The sequence below is a fragment of the Staurois parvus genome, unplaced genomic scaffold, assembly GCF_062004578.1.
Source record: "Staurois parvus isolate SC_StPar_1 unplaced genomic scaffold, SC_StPar_1.0 ptg000315l, whole genome shotgun sequence".
NCBI lineage: Eukaryota > Metazoa > Chordata > Amphibia > Anura > Ranidae > Staurois > Staurois parvus.
The window spans coordinates 3,301,791-3,324,006 of NW_028318111.1; the positions used below are offsets into that span (position 1 = coordinate 3,301,791).

General features: G+C 40.7%; 1 protein-coding gene across 10 annotated transcripts in view; it reads right to left on the reverse strand.

Moving 5' to 3' along the window:
• R3HDM1 (R3H domain containing 1) overlaps positions 1–22,216 on the reverse strand; it is a 261,433-nt gene that overhangs the window by 46,755 nt on the left and 192,462 nt on the right. For 7 of the 10 annotated variants that reach the window (XM_089683588.1, XM_089683587.1, XM_089683590.1 and 4 more), the window contains 3 exons: positions 20,380–20,634; positions 13,781–13,953; positions 5,884–5,985 (listed from right to left, as the gene is read on the reverse strand). In XM_089683588.1, the coding sequence (XP_089539714.1) occupies positions 5,884–5,985; positions 13,781–13,953; positions 20,380–20,634 (530 nt within the window). The remainder of the gene's footprint in view (positions 1–5,883; positions 5,986–13,780; positions 13,954–20,379; positions 20,635–22,216) is intronic. The other 3 variants (XM_089683593.1, XM_089683591.1, XM_089683594.1) reach the window with 3 other exon arrangements.

Consider the following 22,216-nt stretch of genomic DNA (forward strand, 5'->3'; position numbering starts at 1 on the left):
AAAATATTAACAAAAATGTGAGGGGTGTACTCACTTCTGTGAGATACTGCATCCCAACAGACTACAGGCTAGAATTAAAGCAAAAGGTGGTTCAACAAAATACTGACACAAGGGGGTGATCCTTTTTTCCAACTCTGATTGTTTTTGAATTTTTTTTATTTTCTGCCATTTGGCGTTGTATCTTTCCCTTGGAAGTATAAATACAGCTGGATAAGGCACAAACTGTCTTCATGTCAGGCTGCAAAGCAACAAAATGTGATTTTAACAGGGGGGGGGGGGGCAATTATTTTCTATACGCACTGTAAATGCTGGGGTATGTTCATGATACTAGAACTGGAGAAGTAGCTTGGATGAGCTGCAAAACTTCAACATTAGAGAACAAGTCCGGTTAAACGTGATATACTACAAGTTATACCATAACCTGGATCATTACTATCCTTAAGGGCAAAGATTTTATTGCAGGGTAAACCAACAGCTCCACCTTTTAAAACTGTGAAAACACTAATTTTCTATTCAGAGTTATCTGGAAATCAAAAAGTTGGTATATTTTGCTGCTCTGTTTTGGGACATCCAATATGCCATATTTGTACAATTACGCTTCAAAGTTGCCTAAAGCAATGGGCAAAATGATTGGATATAAACTGAATGGATATTAAAATGAATTGCTGCTAAGTCTAAAGGAGATTGTACAGAGACTGCAATCAAGATGCACCATATGTAATGTATGGCCAGCTTATACCGTGATATCCACTTTTCTTCTTTTTTTTTTTTTTTTTTTTTTTGTTTACACATCAAAATCTCACACTGGGAGAAAAAAAAAAAAAGTAGCAAGGAGTAAATTACTTTCCAAATTACACTCCCTTTTCAACTTAAAAACACAAAAAGTTGCTTATTTTTAATAAAATGTTAAAACGAAGATGCAAATGTCTAAACCAAAAAGAAAGATAAAACAAAAAAACAAAAAAGAATCCCTAGGAAATCTCTGTGCTCAAAATGAAAGCAAATCCCAGCGCAGCGGAACAATTTCATTTAATTAAAAACGTCTAAAGGAAGATTTAGAAATTGGAGAGGTTGGCATCTCATCTGCGCCAATGAACCCACATCATAACTGATGAATCAATCACCCAATCTTTAATGCAATTCATTTTAATACCGCTGTACCGATTCAGACTGTCTCTCTCCTAATTCTGCTGGGCTTTAGCCTTTATTACTTGCAGAAATGTTTTGCTTCCTCGGAAGCAGTTCAGAAGAACCATACCAATCAAAAACTGCAACATTTCCTAAGAATTAGAATGATTTCAAAATGACTTTTTTTTTTAAATCTCACAGTCAAAATTAATCAACTCGTTTACTGTAATATGAGCTCATTCATAAAAAAAAAAAAAACACAAAAACATATGAAACAAGGTTGGGAAAATTATAGGTCAACTACCAGCAAATGGCTATATACACAGATGAAATATTTATATTTGGACATGAGTGTTGCAGGTCTCATTTTAGTTCTGTGAAAAACCAAGCAGAGGGCAGGACAGAGACATGACACCAGTGCTGGTGTCCAAGATGTACAGCAAACAATGCGAGCGGCAGAAATTCCACACCAGTGCTGGTGTCTGAGACCTGCAGATCGTGGAGACAGGGGCAGAGACTCCACACCAGTGCTGGTGTCAGACCTGCAGAGTGCAGAGATGGAGGGACAGGGACTGGACAACAGTGCTGTGGTCTATGAGACCTGTGACATCTGGAGAAGGCTCAAAGCATGGGATTTGTTTTATACTGGAAAACTAAAAGTTTTTATTGCAGTTTGAAGAAAGGCTTGATGAAATGACTTTACATGGCATACCAAGAGGTATGAAAATAGTGAAATCATGTTTAGAGTTAGCCTTTGAAGCTGAAGTTTAGGTATGGCATATTTTACATCGTCAAATTGGTCCAGCTTGGATCAAGTATGTATGTGCCATACCTTGGGGATCACCAAAGAAGTCTGAAATCACTGTAGCAGGGGCCGCTACCATAGTGAGTGCCTCCAGCTTCTGGACGGCAGTGTTAATTTTGACGTCAAATTTCAATTTAGTCATAGTCTTGACTAAAATGTGGTTTTAGTTGTATTTTAGTCGTTTGAATTGTTTTAGTTTTAGTCATATTTTCATTGACTGCACTGAAATCTAATGAATTTAGTTAAATTGTAAAGCATTATTTAAGCATTTCTCTAGAATTACCAAACTCATACACTTCTGGAGTAAAAATCTAACAGGTTATTAATAGAAATAAGGTTTGAACATGCACTACAGCCACAAATTTAGCCATTGTGATATATAACGAGTGTTAATTTTGACGTTGAATTTTCTTCAATGGAATTAACACTACTGGACAGTTGAGTGGCTGCCCTGCTACTTACTGAACACACTGAGTTCACTAAGCACAGGCATCATTCAGCAAGGTCACCGCCTCTTCACCTCAACTAATCAGACAATGCTTTGCATTCATTGAAGGAATACAAAATGTTCTCTAAATGGCACCCATGCCAAGTAAGCAACCTCCACCTCCTGTGTCCACAATACAGCAGAGCAGCCACTTGGCACAGGAGCTAGCAGAGATCACTGCAGTGGCAGTGCCCATTATAGTGATTTCCAGCTTTCACAGGTATGGCACGTACATAGTTACATTGGTCCAGTTTGGACCAGACTAAATACGTAAAAAAATTCCATACCTAAACTTCAGCTATAAGTTTGACTCATTTAAAACTACAGAGTCCCTGTATGACTAAGGCTAGCCATTTACACTTTGACATCTCTTCTCTGTGGGCTGAATGAGAGAAATAGATTCTTCCAACCAGTGTGGATGGAGGAATCTCCCCTGCTGGCTCTTGTCCAGATACTGGATAGAGTACAGTAACGTATAATGTTTCATTTTGATCCTTTGATTTTTCAGAAGTTTGTTCAACACCCACAGCTAGAAATTTCAGCTGTGTGTTGCCAAATTAAGGGCTCAAGTTGACTACTGTCATTTTTCTGCATGTCACGTCTTTATCGCACGTGGGCCAGTAAAATCCCATCGACTTTAATAGAGCAATACAAATGGTGGATCAAAGGCTGTGTTTGACCTGCTTCGTGTTACACGGTTTCTTTGGACAAAGAATATCCTGGTGAGTTGCTATTGAACTGGAGGCAAAGCAGGTCAAACTGAGCCTTTTATTCTTGAACACTTTTCGTTAGAACACATATGTTTGTGTTTGATTTGCAAATGCAGCATTTTGAAATGAATGCATATTTACTGCAATAACAAAAGCATTTTAAGGCAAGCATGTAAAACATGAGTCACTTTCAAATTTAAACAATGCAATAATAAACTTACAAAGTACAAGTAAACATTCATAATACTTTCCTTTTAGAAAAAAAAGAAAGGTCTACTTATATTTTCTAAACATGATGTAGCTGACATGATGTAGCTGGAATCTGGTTGGAGACAACATCAACTTTGTTCTCTTAGTATAATCAGTGTGTAGTTTCTTTATATATAGTCGTCAACTTGCATACCTGTGAACTAAAGAGTGGCAGCATACTAAACCTCCTGCTTTTTCTAAGCTAGAATAAAATCAGCTAAAATATTAACACTACAAATATTAAGATAAATTCAGCTTTATCTAGGGATGTGTGTATGCGGCCAACAGAAAGCACAAGTTTTGCTTTGGCGTACTGCATCAAAGAATGACCAGCAGGAATGTAACACTTTCCAGCTGTTTCCTCATCTGTCAGCATGTACCACTGAGATTACAATAAGTGGCAAGAATGGGATTCATGATGTTGCGTTTAATACAGAAGATGAAGACATACAGTTGCTGTTGGATCTGAACCGACAATTTAAATGATTTACAGCAGGCGTTTCACCCCAAATTGGACAAATCTTCATGGTTACCCTTTTCAGAAAATCTAAGTAAAAGTAATTAAAAAGATTTGCCCAGTTTGGAGTGAAAGGTCCACCTAAGGTCTCGTTTAGACTTGCTTTGCTGTCCGAAACGCAATGCACGTTCGGATCGCTCTTCAAACAGCAATAGGCAGATGGTGAGGAAGCGGCACATCACCTCTTCACCACCTATTTTAACCTCCTAATTAACGGACAACCATGCAGCAAATGCATAAAATGTGTGTCGTTGCATGGGGGGTTGCAATGAGGCCTCATTCAATTGAATAAGTTCTTCGCTGAGCGCGAGAGGGGGTATAACTGTGTACAGCCCCAGCTGCTGCCTCAGCAGCAATAGGGGGAGCGGTTGAGGGGCGTTGCTATTGAGGGGTGGTAAAACCCCAATAGTAAGTGTAAACGAAGCCTTAGGGTTGAAGTTGCACCCCAATAATGGCTGGTAATGGAAGGCCTTGCATATAAAGCAAGCTTTTGTTAGGCTTTCAGCAAGCTTTGAACAGCTTTGTTGAACCCTGGAAGAAAACGTGAAAATGTGAAACAGATAAGCCTTAATAAGAGAAATGAATGTCACTTTGCACAAGTTGCTAGCAGGCTTTCAACAAAAATTGTAAAAGCTGAAGCTTACTGAAGCCTACTAGAAGCTTGTTTAAAGTGGCAGGCAGCACTCCAATCTGTGTTTACCATTCCCACACTGGACCTAAAGTATACTTTAGGCTTCATAAGGCTTGCCAAATACTCAGCAAATGCTTTGCTAAAGCTTGACGTACTTGCTGCTCATGTAAAACCTGTAGTGTTAACCCAAGTTCAGCAAAGATGAAATCATGAAAATACAAACAAGGCTTTTCAGGCCAACATTTTTAACCGGTAGTTTTGTTGCACCCTTTTTAATGCAGGAGGTTTAAAGAGGAATTCCAGGTATGGATGTTTTATAATTATATTGGTCCACCTTGGACCAATGTAACTCTCTCTCTCTCTATATATATATATATATATATATATCTATATAAATCTCTATCCATCTCTATCCACATACATATACACACATATATATATATACACACACACACACACACATATACACATACATACACACACACACACACACACTATACCGAGTTGATGCCTCTGGAAGCTAGAGATGACTGCTTCAGTGATCTCCACTTGTTCTTGGGTCCTATGCTGAGAAGTTGGCCTGATGCATTGTAAACAAAGGAGGCAGACTGCTCAGCACATGTCGAGAATGCTTGCAAGGCAGTCTACGATTTGACGAGGTGGAGGGGGTCAGTAATGTTGTCCAATCAGAGAATGCTTTTTATTCATTCAGAAAATGTAGAGCATTCTCTGAATGGCGTCCATGCTGAGCGGCCAACTTCCTGTGCTCAGAGCACAGTAGGGTGGCCACTCTGCTCCTGGTGATCTCACACTTGCTTCCAGGTCCTGTGCTGTGGTCCAGGTTCCATGGGGCACCTAACAGGTATGGTGTGTACATAATTACATTGGTCCAAGCTGGATGAATGTAACTTTGAAAAAATATACCATACCCAGAATTCATCTTTAAGGGCTTGCTGACACTAGAAGTTGAGGGGTGGTAAAACCAGTAGTTGGGCTGTCATTTTCTGTCCCCGCCCCCAACTGCTCCCCCTTTAGCTGCAAAGGCAGCAGCCAGTGATGCACACATGCCATGGCAGGAATTATGCCTACCACCAAGTGCAAGGCACCAGATGGCTCTTCAGAGACCAAAGCAAGTGTGAACAAGCCCTAAAGGTTTAAAATGACTGTCAGACTCACTTCAAAACAATTTGGTAGGTTCAAAAAGAAATGTTATTTAAGCAACTTTAAATTAAACTTAACATGTGGCTAAGAGGACAGCAAACGGATACAAAAAGACAAATACATACCACATACACAAACATCAAGCAGCGCACACGGGTTACAACAAAGCACAAAGAGAAGAGCAATAGAAAGTACCACAGTGTACTGTTGAGTGGGTGAGACCTGCAGGAGCGGGGGTGGATAAGAGACGGCTGGGTACTGAACAGGCTGCGAAGAAGATGGCAGAGACCGGATAGGCTGAAGGAGTAACAGTTGAACAAACTCAGTTAATAAGACAGGAAGAACAGAACTGGAAACACAGACATTCACATTTTTTTATTTTTTTTTTTTAGAATTGTGTTCTGCAAATTTGAATTATGTTTTTGCTGTATAGTGGAATGTAGGCAAGGCACTTCCAGACCTGGTACAAAAATACTGATGAAGCAGCTAAATATCAAAGTACTAAAACAGTAAACTCATAACCTACTAACTATAACTGGCTATAGATGGTTCAATTTTCAAGCAATCAATTCCCCCATCCCATCCTCGCTAACAGTGTGCATGGTGTAATCTCTGTTGGCTATTGTATTCAGAAAGGAGCAATACCTGCGGATGCTTGAATTTGGTGATGCTGCTGAACAGGGAATGAATCTAATAAGATGCAGTCCCTGTTGCAATAATTTTCCAGTCAGCTCAGCAGATTTTTCAAATGGACTTGTCAAGCCAAGTGGTGGCTTATATACAATAGGTACTTGTATAGCGCCGTCAAATTACGCAGCACTTTACATATATATTGTACATTCACTTCAGTCCCAACCCTCAAGGAACTTGCAATCTAAGGTCCCTAAAATTCATACATACTAGGGCCAATTTAGACAGGATCCAATTAACCTACTAGCATGTCTTTAGAGTGTGGGAGGAAACCGGAGTACCCGAAGAAATCCCACGCAGACACAGGGACAACCCAACCACTTAGCCGCTGTGCTGGCTTGCAGGGTAACCTACAATTTTTCAACAGGTATTGAACAAACTTCAAACCATCTAAGAAGGCTTTGACAGGGCTTGAAACCTTGACAATATCCAATTGTTACTAGGAGTTAAATTTACAAAGTGGCTGCAAATCATGAATGATGGTTGAGCTCGCCAAATGCCTGCTTTCAAGAGCGATAACAATCCATCACCATAGCTTACATCCGTACATTTAGCAATGACTGATCTGAACAGAGCATGCAAACCAATAAACCACAAATATAAAAAAAAAAACAAAAACACCCTTTGCGCAATATTGCTGCCATGACAAAGTCTCTCTAAACTTAATCTCATCTTTGCTGCGCTCCCACAAGAATAATGCCCCGTAAACACTATAAGAAAGTCATATGAAAATTTTCGTACGAAGACCGATCGTCCGATAATCGGATCGTTCGTACTCAGCTTTCGAGAGCCGATCACAACAATTCGTACGACAATATCCGAAGGAACAAGGGCAAAAAATTTTCTCGTACGATACCAGATCGGACGCTTTTTATTTAATCAGTACAGTAGTCGTCTGAAAATACAATACAAAGCAATACATGACATCACTTTCGAAATTCTTTTCTTCGTAGGAGAATTTTCGTATCTTCAGTAACCTTTTCACTTTTGAAAAAAAAACGGCCGATCGTTCGTCCGATATTCTCATCGTGTGTACAGGGCATTAAAATCAGCCTCAACATTGTGACCACTGACAAGCAAAGTGAACAACATTGATTATCTCATTACAAAGGCACCTGAAAGTGTACGGGATATAACAGGCAGCAAATGAACATGCTGCCCCTAAAGTTGATGCGTTGAAAGCAGAAAAAAAAAAAATAGGCAAGTGTAATGATTTGAGCAACTGACAATGGCCAAATTGTAATGGCTAGACCAGTCTCTCAACCAGGATACCTTCAAGTTTCTTTAGGGGTACCTTGGCAAAATGCCTAAAAAATGTCCACAAATTGCATACGAGCCAATGGGTGGATCAAGCCTGCCTTTTATTTACAGAAAGCAACAGATCTTAATTGTCCACCATTTCAACCTTCCAGCCGCCTGCACAACATCCTTATTTGCCCTTTCCCTGCCCCTTTCTGGCACCACTGGGGCCACATTACCTGAGTGAGGGGAGAAAACTAAGGGAGAAGTAAAACACTGGAATACTAGTCAGTACCCGTGTATTTGATTTGTAAGAATAAATCAGCTCTAATGTTGGGTATCCTATGTGTGGATGCTGCAGCACTAAATACACCTATTTATTTAGTTTTTTACATTTTAGAATGGGGTGCCTCAAAATTGTACAGAGAAACACTGAGCTAGACCACTAGAGAATCTCCAAAACTGCAGCTCTTGTGGGATGTTCCCGATCTGCAGTGGTCAGGACTGACCAAATGTGGTCCAAGGAAGGAAAACCAGGTCATGGGTGGCCAAGGCTTATTGATGCAATTGGAGAGGGAAGACTGGCCCATGTAGTCTGATTCACTAGAAGAGCTACTTTTGCTGAAAATGTTAATGCTGGTTCTGATAGAAAAGGTGTCAGAACACAGTGCATCAAGGCTTGTCTCTAAATAAAACGTAAAATGAGTTTCTTGGACATTCAAAAATAGCATCTCAGTGACACACACTATATGGCCAAAGTATGAGGACAACACACAAATGATTGAGTTCAGGCAATCCTATTGAAGGGTACTGTTAATACTACAGCATACAAATGCATTGTAGACAACTGTACACTTGTAACCACAAGTGTAACAGTTTGGGAAAGGCCATTTTCCACTCCAGCATTGTTGGGCTCCATAAAGACATAGTTTGATCAGTTTGGTGTGGAAAAACTAGAGTGGCCTGCATGGAATCTTGAGGTTAACCCTACTGAAAACCTATGATATAAATTGGAAGGCTGACTGTGAGCCAGATCTTCTCATCCAACATTAGCACCGGAGCTCACAAATGCTCTTTTAGATGAAACGACACAAATTCCCTATGGTTTTTCTCTGGGTACTCTGGTTTCCTATTACACTCCTAAGATATGCTGGTAGGTTAATTGGCTCTTGTCCAAACTGGTCCTACATTATATGTGCATGTGAGATAGAGACCTTAGATTGTACACTCCTTGAAGGTAAGGACTCATGTGAATGACTAGAACAGGCTTTCTCAACCTTTTCAGCACAGAGTAAACATTGAAATAACTTTCTAGTCTAAGGGGACTCCTGCTAAAAAAAATTACTATATCTAAAACTCATGATGCACTAGTCTGATGGTCAGTGGGAAGAATGCTCCTTACACTTGTGGCCATTGGGAAGAATTACCCCCTTACAGATAGCTAAAAATATCAATGGTGTCCTTGGGATTCTAAAAGGCAAAAATTGCTCATTGCTCAAGAAACCCCTACAAACTTCTGAAGGAACCCTGAGAACGCTGGAACGGAATATAAATTGCTGCGTAAATTGATGGCATGATATAAATTCCTGTAATAAACACAAATTCCCACATAAAAGCAAAAATCCTGTGGAAAATCTGTTCTAGTGATTGGCAAAATCCATATTAATGGCCATGGTTTTAGAAAGTGATATCCAACAATCTCTCATAGGTGTGATGGTCAGCAGTCCACACATCTTTGGCCATACAGTGCAGTTTATACAGGGAAAGTATACGGTCTATGAAATTCTGGTATGTAGTTCCATTATGTTAAAAACAAATACTACTTTCTCTAATATCTTTATCAATGTGATGTTACACAAAGGCACACTTTCAGTTGTTACATAATGCCTCTAAATCAGCCTTTTGTAACCCTTCCAATACAGAGGAACCCTTGAAATAACTTTCTGGTCTCAGGGAACCCCTGCTAAAAATGACCATCTGCAACTCATGATACATTAGTGATGGTCAGTGGGAAGAATGCTCCTTACACTTGTGGCCATTAGGAAGAATCCCCCCCCCCCCCCCCGCTCCTTTACAGATGGCTGAAAAGATCAATGGTGTCACTAGGAACTTATCTGAGAGGCAGCAATTGCTCAAGGAACCCCTAGCAACCTCTGGAAGAACCCTGGTTGAGAATTCCTGAAACAAACTGAGAATTTTCCATATATTTCTCAAACATGTTTTGGCCATTTTACCATACTCTAACAGGTGTTAACAGATTTACTCGTCCTTTAGCTTCAAGTGCTTAGATGGTAAGAATGGCTGTGCAAAGCAAAGATAATAAACATTTCTTGCTATAAACAGAATACTCTAATTTAAAATGATGCTTTAAACTTCAGCCAGACTAACAGAAGTCTAATGACAGCTGACTGTCCAGGAACACAGCTCAGAATTCTAAACTGGCCTCGTGTCTGCAGCTGAAGCCATCCGACAACACAGATCAGTTGTCAAGTCACACTTCCCAGCTGCAATCCGAGACACTAACTCACCAAACTTTTTTGACAGCTGTTTAAAAACTGCAATACGACTACCCTGAGTTCCAGCAGACGCCCCCGGGCGAGGATTTAATTCCTCCACCAGAGGGTGGTCATTCGATAGCTCACTTATCACACAGCCAGCGCCAATTCATTTTTTGCTTACTCACTTCCCTACCCGCCGCTGGAATGGCACGCAGTGGATTCAGACAAGAGGAAAACATTGCCTGCGTTGTGGTTTGCACTGCAGTATTCAGTGTCCTAACAGTCCGCAGAGAGCAGCATAACCAAGAAGACACTGAGCAAGGAGCACTTGAAGACTCATAGGGCAAAGTCACCCAGAAACATAAAATATTCTTTGTAGAAAGGAGTGATTTGGGCTCGGATATTTGTTTTTGCAAAAGATTTTTAGTAAGCAAATTGAAGAAAAAAAAATAAAATAAAAAATTCCTGCAGATCGAGACTTTATCCACTTTAAGATAAATGAGGTTTCTGGAATCTGAATAAATAATCAAATCTTACCTGGCACCATTGAATGTATATTTTTTACATGCATGACTAAAACTATTACAGTTTACAAAATGGTGTGATACATTTCACAAAAAGGAACACAAAAATAAAAAATATCAGCATCAAGACATTTTGTTGAAATAAAACTTCAGTTTGACATATATTACCCTTACAATTTTTTATAGACCTGCAAAAGGAAAAATTGAAAATGGGGAAAAGGGATAAAGAAATGGACATGATAAAATGCATGTAAAGCACGTTTTTTTTTTAATTTTGGCTACAGTAGGGAAGGGTTAGATCATTTGGAGCAAAAGACATCCTGGTGTCAGTGGGAATAAACAATATCCCATCACTGGTATTATGGGGAGTAAAAGTGTCCCATCATTGGTGTCAGTGGGAGAAATAGTGCCCCAATTTCAGGGTCAGGAACTATGCCCCATTGTTGCTGACAGTGGGGGGGGGGGGGGAATAAAGTCCCAAGGACCAGATAAAAGCTAGCAAAGGGCTGCATCCGGCCCCCAGGCCATAGTTTGGAGACCACAGGTCTAAGCGATCACTGACACCGAGAAAGAAAGTAAAGGAAGATCATACATTTAAGGTCCCTTGCACACAGAATAATCTAGCTGCAGTGTGCCGGTAGGGACAGGTGAAGTATCCAGTCTTGCTGCCTTCAGGTTTGTAGCAGACTGCGGCTGAATAGGGTTGAGCAATGTATCCAGTGGTACCCATGTTTGGGGGCCCTAAGTGTTTCAGAACAAAATGTCCAGAATGCAGGTCTTTGTCCCTGAAAGCATAGGGCATTAAACACAGGTACTACTCAGCCTGCCATAGATTTTGATGACAGGGCTGCAGCTCTCCCTCCTGGATACCCTAAAAATGCTGTGAGGGATGTACTGCTCCTAAATGGCTCCATGTGCAAGGGGTCTAAGAATTTTCATAAGAAAGAGTGGCGAGTGGAAATTCTCCAATGGGGACAAATTTCTTGTGACACCCGAGATGGAAATTCCCCTCACTTTTAACTATTGAAATGCTCCCATGGGACTTTTTTTTTTTTTTTTTACAGCAATAGAAAGCAATTTGTATAAAATATTACATATTTACTTTGAACATTTTTAAAAATATATTCACATAAAAAAAGCTGTTCTGGCATGATGGTACATCCTCCAAACAAGTGGCACTAAATCATCACAATACCCATATACTTATGGGTATTGTGATGATTTAGTGCCACCTATTTGGAGGATGTACCATTATATAATACAATACAAACAGTTTTCTATTGCTGTAAAAAGCCCCAGGGGAGAAATTCAATAGTTTGTAGATGTATTTGGGATGTTGGCAGCACACAACTCTGAACAGGACTATCTATTGATCGGTTTTCCCCTTACTGGGAAGAACTGCTCTAACTTCCAGTTGCATCTCCAAGACAGGCAGTAAAAGGAAATCTCTTCAGAGAGTCATAGCTGGCAATAAATACCTAGTGGGATTTAACTTTTATCTACTCCATCTACAATTAAAAAAGAAAAAGATAAAAGTTTTGACTTTACATACACCTTAACCTCACAAAGAAAAACATGGCGTGGTGCTATAAACAGAAGGCAGTCTTCTAGCACACATAGAGGGACATTTATGAAGCAAATTAGAGACAAATGTAGATGCGACTCAAGTTCCCTGTCAGCCGATTCTATGCAATGTTTTTTGTTCATTTGTGACCCCTACACCTATAATTCTGGACAGTCAGATAAGTCAGGTTTGCACAGGTCTGCAACAGATTTACCACTGGAAAGGAGACCGATTTTCACTCACAACAGAGGCCCAATTAGGAAGTGGTCAGGGAAAGGATTTATTCTGTCACAGAGCTATTTGAGAGCAGCTGAGGGAGGAATTAATGGACGACAATGCCTAATGATCATAAATCTTTCTCAAATTGTCTCACTGTTCCTGTTTAGCATTTCCCAGCTGTTTGACAAAATTGATAAAATGTCCTGCAGAGTATAAACACACAATTATTTAACAACACATTAGCCACCATTTAGTCTGTACTTTGGACAACTCAATAAAAGTGAACATTGGCTTTTAAAATAGTGAGCAGCTTCTCTTTTGTCCTAAGGACTGGAGTGTGCCATACACGGAGCGGCCACTGACTGCCGGAAGCTTGCACCAGCTGTCGGAGGAATAGAGGGGGAAGTATGCCTGCAGTGGAATATGTTGTTAGTAAGTTAATCAATGAGACTTGGTCATACATAAAAACCTTAACAGATTGGCACTGCTCCAAGCCTGCAGTATCGATCTCCCAGGTTTCCACTCTGTATTCAGGTGCTGGCAGAGACAGCACATCTCACTCCAAGCTATGAAATAGCACACTATATTCAACTCCATTGTAAGCCATCCCAACCGGGAGAAGACCGTGATTATTGCTAGCGGCCTTTAACAGCTATTAGCAATAATTGCATATACAATCCAGCAGGTTGGTTGTACCAAAGCTGAACAAAACGATTGATCGACTTGGGTACATTCAGCCTGCCCATAAATGGTTTGAATCTTAGCTGGTTCCTGCTGAACCAGACAAGATTCAAAATGTCTATGGCTAGCTTAAAGAAATTGAAAGACAGGCTTCAGTTCAAATCCCCACCCATTCGTAACACCCCTCTGACATGTTTACCCACATAGGGCTTAATCATAATCGGTACTTGTATTCAGTATGCCTGTTATAATATATAAAGTGTGGGGACCTAGAGATATTTGCAAGAACCTGCCCCTATGCATGAAACCCATGCCACTGCGATTAAAAACATGATCCCAACACTTCCTGGTAGTGTGAAAGGTTGTCCAACCCATCCTGCATCATGCCCATACCTACTGGCCAGTGTGGTAACCCATCACACTGAAGGGTGTGGGCAAGCTTAAACACTATTGCTGGCAAGAACTGTCCATGAATCATCATCAGTGGTGGGAAATATGGGTCACTGGACCATAGGTTCCTGGACTTTAGAATTTTTTTTAATCAGTTGAAATGCACAGAAATAAATCCAGTAGTACAGTCTAGTTTTCTGCCTCTTGGCTATACAAAATCTATTGCTATTTGACCAAGTAACATTCTAGTGAAAGACATTGCTTTTTCAGTCTGGCTCAGTACATACCTGTGGTAGTATGTGGTTTGGAGCTTGCTGCGGAGGGGCGGGTGGTGGGGGTGGAGGTGGTGGTGGTGGAGGAGGAGGGGGAACGGGCGCAGGCACTTGGGTCCTAACCGGCTGCTGAGTTACTGGAGGATTGTACACAACTGGAGTGCCGTCTGGGTTTAAAAATGGCTGACCTATGAAAATAGCAAGTCAAACAAGAGACTTAATTTCTCAGTTCAAGTTGGGAACATATCACAAGATTTAAGCAGAACCATCATCAATTCACTAGAACGACAGAGCTTAAAAATACTTTTCTCCTAGAGAAACTGCTGCACCAGGATCCCTCTACTGCTGATCATGTAACAAAAAAACCAAAGCAGGTGATCTCTGCTGAGATGGATTAGCATTTATAGGGGCTGATACTACTCTTCAGTAGAGATCATGTTTGTAAAGACCCAGGCTGTTTGTCATGTAATCAGCACTGGAGAGAACCTGAGTGGTGCTTTCTCCAGGAAAAGGTACAAATTATTCCGACCTTATTTTACCTCCTATAAATCCAACACAGCAGGACTGTTCACACAACTTTAGGTTACCATTTGTGTACAGATCCACTTTAAGGGTCTGTGCCTTCAAGCTCTTTTTTTTTGCATCAGAAGGGTTTTGCATTCCCATACATGTTTAAAACCCACTTAAAAAGGAGGTCAATTGCACCTGTCAATGAATTCTGAATGATCTCCAAAGCATCTCTAACTAATGCCATTAACACAAGCCCATCATGGTGCACACTCTTATAAACCTTAGCATATAACAAAGCAAACTAAACAAATAAAAAATAAAAGTATTATCTTATCAAACCGGTGTTCTGGGATATTAAAAGATATCTAAAGCCAAATCTTGATTTTTTTTTTTTTTTAAATTACTTGCTTCCTTGGAAACACAACAAAAACTGGTGGAAATGTTCTAACAGGGCAGTTACTAGAACAAGTGTTCTCATAAAAAGACTAAAGCTAGCCATTCATGGGTTAGGTTTTTCGTTAAACCAGCAGGTTGTCGATGGGGGAAATCGGGTCAGTTTTTCTTTTTCTCATTCACTTTCGATGTGGAAGGGGAAATCCTCCCAGCTGTGTCAATGTATTCTGACAGTGAGGAGACTCCCCCCAACAACAAAATGCACAGATCAACGCTGCAGCCTGCAGAGCTCATCAAGTGGAAGTATACAAACAAGGAGGCTGAACAGAAGTCAAATTGATAGATCAATTTTTGCTAAACCACAGTGGCCACACATGAATCGAAATTCAGTCAGTCCCTGCTGAACCGGCTGAATTTGGATTCATGTATGGCCAACTAAATTCTCTATTCATGTTCAGGAGGTAAGATTCCGGACTTTCCAGAGAACAGATCTAGATCACACAGACTTTATAAAATACTGGACTGTTGGGATTTATCTTGACAGCTGCGGTGTTCCATTTGTAGGTACTATCAAATAACCTTCCACAATAAAAGAAAAAATAAATAGTGCGAAACAGCACATGCCAAAAAAATTAACTTTAAGGTGTCCACAGAGAAATGTCTGGATTGAGAAGCTTGGTGGAATAGAATGGCGCCAGGGAAATCGGCAACCTGCAAATCATTTGAAAAATGCATCCCAGTACTGGACTTTTAGGCCCCATTCACACCACTCCCATAGGTAATTGAAAATGGCCCCATTAGCAAGTGTGAATGGGACCTTACCTCACTGCAGTAAGTCATCTGGAGTGCCAAGACTGAATTTCACCTGGCTCTAGCCACTACATACGGGTACTGCATCTATACAACACAGCTGACTCGGAACGCTGTCCAAACTACTAGGCCGTTTTCAGACAGGCGGTAAAGCGTACTGCCCCCTGGGGTGGTGTAGCAGTGGCCCACAGGCATTCAGGAGGTGTTACTGCGGTGATGCCCTTAAAACTGTGCAGCCCGCATTAACAATGCTGCAGAATCTGGGGCAGCTGTGCTTTGTAGCCAAGCAGCTTTACTTCAGCTTCTTCAATTAAGCTTTGACAAAAATACACGGAAGCGGTTTCTATGCAGAGCTGTACTAGATTTTGCAATCTCCAGTTTTAGTAAATCAACCCCAGTGTAACCATTTGTATCAGCTTGCAGCTTGAGTCAGATTACTTTACAAACCATTTCCTTCAACTCTGTTTCAGTAAATGTTGATTATGCCCCATCATATTCCACCCAGCATCTCAACCCAGACATTACTCTGTGGGCACCTTAATAATCTAGGACCAGGTTTACTTTCACTTTAAAGAAATAGTCTGTCTGGGTCAGCTTGGCTGGAACAATTTTTTTCTTCAATAGTTATTCTGCTGCTGTCCATGTTGTATCCTACTGTAGTTGCATCAGCATACAGTGCTAAATTTTGGCAGCATCAAAAGCAACTTCCCATATCAAGTTGAGCTACGGATTACCAGCCATTGAGAGGAAGCTTTGTATTTTTTTTTATCAATGAACAAGGCTTTCTCCAACAGGCTGAGGTGGATTTTGTGACACAATCTACCCACTGCTCCATTTTGGACAATCCAAGGGTTTGTTCCTGCAGCAGACAGGAAATTACCTGTGATGCTGCCGGAAGTTAGCACTGAATACTTTGGAAAGTGCACAGACTATTTGTCTTTAGTAAATCAACCCCAAAGTGCAGTTGCTCAAGAGCTTAATAAATGAGCAGAAGCTCTGCTCACTTTCATCATCCAATCATGTGAAAGCAAAAATGCATTTTTTATTTTTGTCCTTGTATGTGATTGGGTATTTTTTGCAAAGTGAAGTTTTCCCTCATTTACTAAGCTCTGAAGCAACTGCATTTTGTAAAGTGCACAAGCCATTTACCTTTAGTAAATCAACCCCTGTATGTGACTAATGCTACTACAGTATGATACAGAGCCGAGAGCAGCAGAATAACTTCGCTATGGAAATAGTTAATTTGAGCAAGTTTGGACAAAAACTATTCAGAGGTCCAGGAAGCCTAGAATTTGGCTTTAATGTTACATTATTTGTCAAGCACTGACCCTCACTGAAAATGTATTTTGGGTTTTCTATCTCCTTCAGTCCCAGTGACAGTATTCACCAATACAAATAAATACAGACATTAATAAAATGTGACTTTAGCGGCTTTAACCTGCTTGTTTGGTAACCAAAGAGCATTCCATGCAATGTGGTCAACCCTAGCCAGATTCAAATTTTAGACCAGAGAACACATCGCCCTCTCCATTAAGAAAAGCAGTTCTGTAGTCCAGCAAGGAGAACTACGCAGGCCTGACAAAGCTGGTTGAAATTTCAATGCAAAGGCAATGTTGTTAACTCACTCTGATTTCTGACAGATCAATGGATATTTTTCTATACTTGCATTTTTTTTTTTAAAAGGGATGAAACACACTTGTTTTGCAGAGATTAACTGCATATATTTTTACATTGCAAGGATATATACTTGAAAGAAGAATTCCAGGTATGGCTTTTTTTTTTTGGACCAATATAACTATGTATATACCATACCTGTGGGATCACTCTGGAAGCTGAAAATCATTTTAATAAAGTACCGTTCTTCCAATAAACTCCACTAGCTTCTGGTTCCAGTGATGATGGAACACAGAAGCTCAGTTGCTTGGCACAACTGCCATTCAGAGAATGCTTTGCATTTTTTTTTCAATGAATGCAAAGTATTCTCTGATTGGACGAGGCGGGGCAGTGACATCACACTCACTTCTCAAGTGATTCCACAGATATGGTAATGTGTATAGTTACATTGGTCCAAGCAGGATCAATGTAATTAAGTAAAAATGCCATACTTGTAATTCTTCAAGTTGTACAGATGCTGTAAAAATTAAAGCCACCCAACTGCTTTCCTTCAGCTTTGACTGTGCTTAACAAGCAACTAATACCTAATGAAAACCAGCTTGGATCAACACACAGACATATGGAAAAGGATAAATTGTAAAAGTCATCAGTGGTAAATACATCCAATTATTTAATTTAAATAAGTGACATGGACTTACGTATGCAAATACAATACCTATTCATAAACAAAACATATTTGCAAAGATATACAACTGGAACAAGGACAATAGGAAGTACACAAATTTCTGTTGCCACCTTAAACTTGAACAGACAGGGTAAGTCTAGTGATTCAAACGGAGAACGAGAGTAATCAATATTGTTCACAACATTTTGTCTGCACAAAAAGACCTGGTGAAGACAAGAGTCTATTGACCGACAATCTACTGGGATTTTCTCGCATATTAATATTTTCTCATTTTCGGACCATTTTCTGTAAACCGTAGAGATGGTTGTGTGTGAAAATACCAGTAGATCAGCAGTTTTTTAAATACTCAGATAAGCCCATCTGGCACCAACAACCATGCCACGTTCAAAGTCACTTAAATCCCCTTTCTTCCCCATTCAGATGCTCAGGTTGAACTTCAGCAAGTCGTCTTTTACCACATCTAGATGACTAAATGCATTGAGTTGCTGCCATGTGATTGTCCGATTAGCAATTTGTGTTACCAAGCAATTGAACAGGTGTACCCAATTAAGTGGCTGGTGAGTGTATATGTTGGTGATATATGCGTCATAATCTTGTGGAAAGCTTTCCCAGAAGTGTATAAGAATTTGTTCCCATTCAGCCAAAAGAGCATTTGTGAAGACAATGATTTGTGTCAGATGAGAAGACTCGGCTCACAATTGGCCGCCTTATTCATTACAAAGGAGTTCAGTTGTATTGCGGTCAAGGTTTGTTGCAGCCCCCCCGAGTTCCTTCATACAATGCTCATTAAGCCACATCTTTAAAGATCTGCCTTTTGCACAAGGCACAATCATGCTGCACAGAATAGGACCTTCTTCAAAATATTCCCAAAAGGTTGGAAGCTCACATTTATGTAAAATGTCTTTGTATGATGTAGCATCAAAAGTACTCTTCACTAGAAACACCAGAACTCAAAATCATATGGAGGGGTGTCCACATACCTTGTATGTACTTTGTTTGACAAGCACTTGAGACTAACTGGTCCAGTGAGTCTAGGTCAAAGAACACGGACCCCCTTCTTACAAATTAATGAGACCCGGTTAGCACAAAGTGACAGTCTATTTGCCATGGGGCTCCCAAACCTCCTGATACAGTGCTGCCCTTTCATGCCTTCCTTCATCACAACCAGCACTAAAATTCCCAGTTTTGCTTGGGTCACACACTGGGGGTGCGGTTATGTCATTCCTATGATGTGGCAATGTTCAGGCCTCGTGATGGGGCCCCACTGACCCCAGCATTGTCACATTGGAGAAGTTCACACACTCCCCTCATACGCAAAATGCTAGGTATTGTTGCTGGCTGTGATGGAGGAAGAAGTGGCAGGGCATTGCTGGCAAGGTCAGCATCAATGGTATGGGCGGGGGGGCATGATTTTGCAAAGACACAGTCACTTTGGCCTGAATAGACTATTTTGGGCAAAGATACAAAACATAAATTAAAGTGTTACTAATCCCACAGCAGTAAAATCAGTTTTTATATGCGGTAAAGCATGCATGTTATACTCACTGTGGGACTTAAGGGGTTAATCCTCCACATTGTGTAAAAATGATGTTTGTGCCTGACTTCTCTGATCCTCCCCTTCTTCCACAGTCCCTAATCTACCTACTGACAGCACAGGGCCCTGGAGGCTAGCTGCACATGCTCAGTTTGGTGTGTATTGCTACATAGTTTATTCTTTTCTTGGAACAGTGCATGTGATCAGCACAGGGCCAATTAGCACAGTCCAGAGAGAGGGTCAAGGGTGCTTCAGTCTAATGGGAAAATCAGGGCAGAATGAAAATTCCTCCCACAAGCTGTAACCAGCGCTCTGCTGGACACAGAGAAGTCACAAGACTGCTTCAGATGAGAAAAGGTATTTAGCCATTTATATTTACTTAAATAATTGCATTTCCATGTTCTGTGTACTGTGAGAGACCAGATATAGTGAATGCAGGGCCCTGGGTTTAACTTGCAAAGGAATACATACTCACATTCACCTGGTGCCTGAAACCGGTATTTGTACCAAGCTCACACATGCCAACCCAATGTCAGTGCGAGTACCTTATCTCCACAACAGGCAGAAGGAATATGGGAGAATAGACAGGCTTACAGTACAGGAGAGCTAAAAGTGGACACCACCAGTGCAGCAAAGTTCACTGGTAGTCCAAAAGGACAAGCAGGGCAGGGACACAAGGTCTGCGAAATTGTAGTTTTTGTTAGCAGCATAATCCTACAACAATGGTGCAAGTCAACATGGTGCTTGAACGATTTCCTGTTGCTGCCCTAAGGATACCCAGATAATGTTGGCACCCCCATCATGCCCCATGCATGTGGTCTCAATTCCTAAATGTATCCGATTCTATGCTAGGAAAAACCCCTTTGAGAGACTTTTGATCCTGAGGGTATTGGTGGTCAAATATCTGCAAACAAACTGTACAGCAAAAACACGACAGAGTGACATTAAATTGAACATTCCTCTTACAAAAGACAAAACATTTGTTGCTTTAAACACTATATACACGCACAAGAAAAAAAAGATAACAATGCCCTGGCAATAAAGAAGGGTTTATGAGAGAGTACAAACCTGTTTGTGGGTTGATCAAAATACTGCCAGGAGGAATGCCTGCAGCTTCCAAGGGAAGCAAAAAGAAGCTAGTGCTAGATGGAGCCACTTGCCCACTTATGCCACCATCAAAGGAAAGAGAATTACTAGTGCTGACAGTCGGATAGACGGCAGCTGTGCCATGTGAGGGTTGGTTTATGGCGGTTACTGGAAGAGGCTGCTGGGTGTGGGACAAAGAACCAGTGGATGACCCTACACTACTAGAAGACTCTGAACCTACAGGAAAGGAGCAATGAAAAAAATATATAGGTATTTGTTTTTCACCTACAGATTAAAACAACATGCACAAAGACATAGGCATAGAAACTGATCCCCTTGACAGTTAGGAGGGCTGCTTAACCCCCTGACAACCAAGGAGTACAAAACATGCAGAGTGTTAGAAGAGCACCCATCGCCTGCAGAGCCTGACGGCAACCATTTTGTCTATAAGGCTTTAGGTTTTCAGTGCGTGCCAAAGTATTGTGATGCAAAGTCATGTTTAATATTCAGAATGAGTTCAGATGTGATGCAGTTATGTGGCCCTAAACAATACACATGGTACAAAATGGTCCTGTCGTGCTTCTCACCAGCTGCATTCCAATAAAGGACACAAATACAAGAACACTTGACTGAAAATGGAGTGCCTTTTCGGCACAAAGTTTGGGATGTATAAACTTTATTTGAGAGGGGACTCCCATCCCTTCAAGACTCTTCTTTGCAGCAACATGGACTGCTATCCCACACTCCTGCTAGTCACTGGTTTTCCCAAGACCAGCAGTTCCAATTTTCCTCTGTTGATTAAATCTGTTACTGTAATGCAAACTTAAAAGCCCAATCCTAGGTTGGGCAGATTTCCAAACCTCAATGGTTTAATTGTTTTGTTACATAGTTAGTCTGGTTGAAAAAAAAAAAAAAAAAAGAAGTCCATCCAGTTCGACCAATTTTTTTTCTATACTTACCAGTCACTTGTCCCCAGGACCTCCTCCTTCTAGGGCAGTGGTGGATGGCTCTCAGCAATGCAGGGAACGGTGTCATATAATGAGAAAAACACTGTTCTCTGCATGATTTGTCTATGATGGTGTGCTACCCTGAGGCTTGACTTTGTGGGTTAAATGTACCTGGACATTGTCCAACCTGAAACATGAGCATCAATCAGGACTAAAAGAGGAGCGGGAGCATGGAACGAGCAAGTACTATTTTGGAGGGGAGAATTTAGAAAAAATAAACAGTAGAATTGGGTTTAACTCCTCATGCAACAATTTTAATTGGTCAGACTCCGGCTAAGTACTTTAAATAGCACACTGATGGAAAGTGGTTTATGCTCGGCCAGAATTTTTTTTTTTTTTTCTTTATTACATTAAAGGGTGCCAATCCAATAACATTTCCTATCTTGTTATTGGGAATCCCCTTTAAAAAGGAAACCTGTACGGAGAAAAATATGAAAACTAATCATCTGACCGTTTTTTTCTATGTACATTGTACAGTGCATGGCTGTGCAGTGGACAATCTGACTCCTTACAGAGGTCAGATATCGTGCTGGATGACGTGAATGATGCAACTCCTGAGGCAGCCCGATGACTGAAGAGGATGGCGGGGACCCGGGAAACAGCACCAGAGGATATGGTGATCAGTCAGAGCCAGAGGAGGGCACAGTCATACGTGAGTGTGCCATAACATGCAAGTAGGCTGCAATTGCTTTAAAAAAATGTCAAGAACTCACCTTTCACTTTCAACTCCAGTAAATCGGCTTCCTTAAAGCAGAAGTAAATAGGCAGATACTATACCTTTAGCATAATTAATGAAGGTAAAAAACACATTC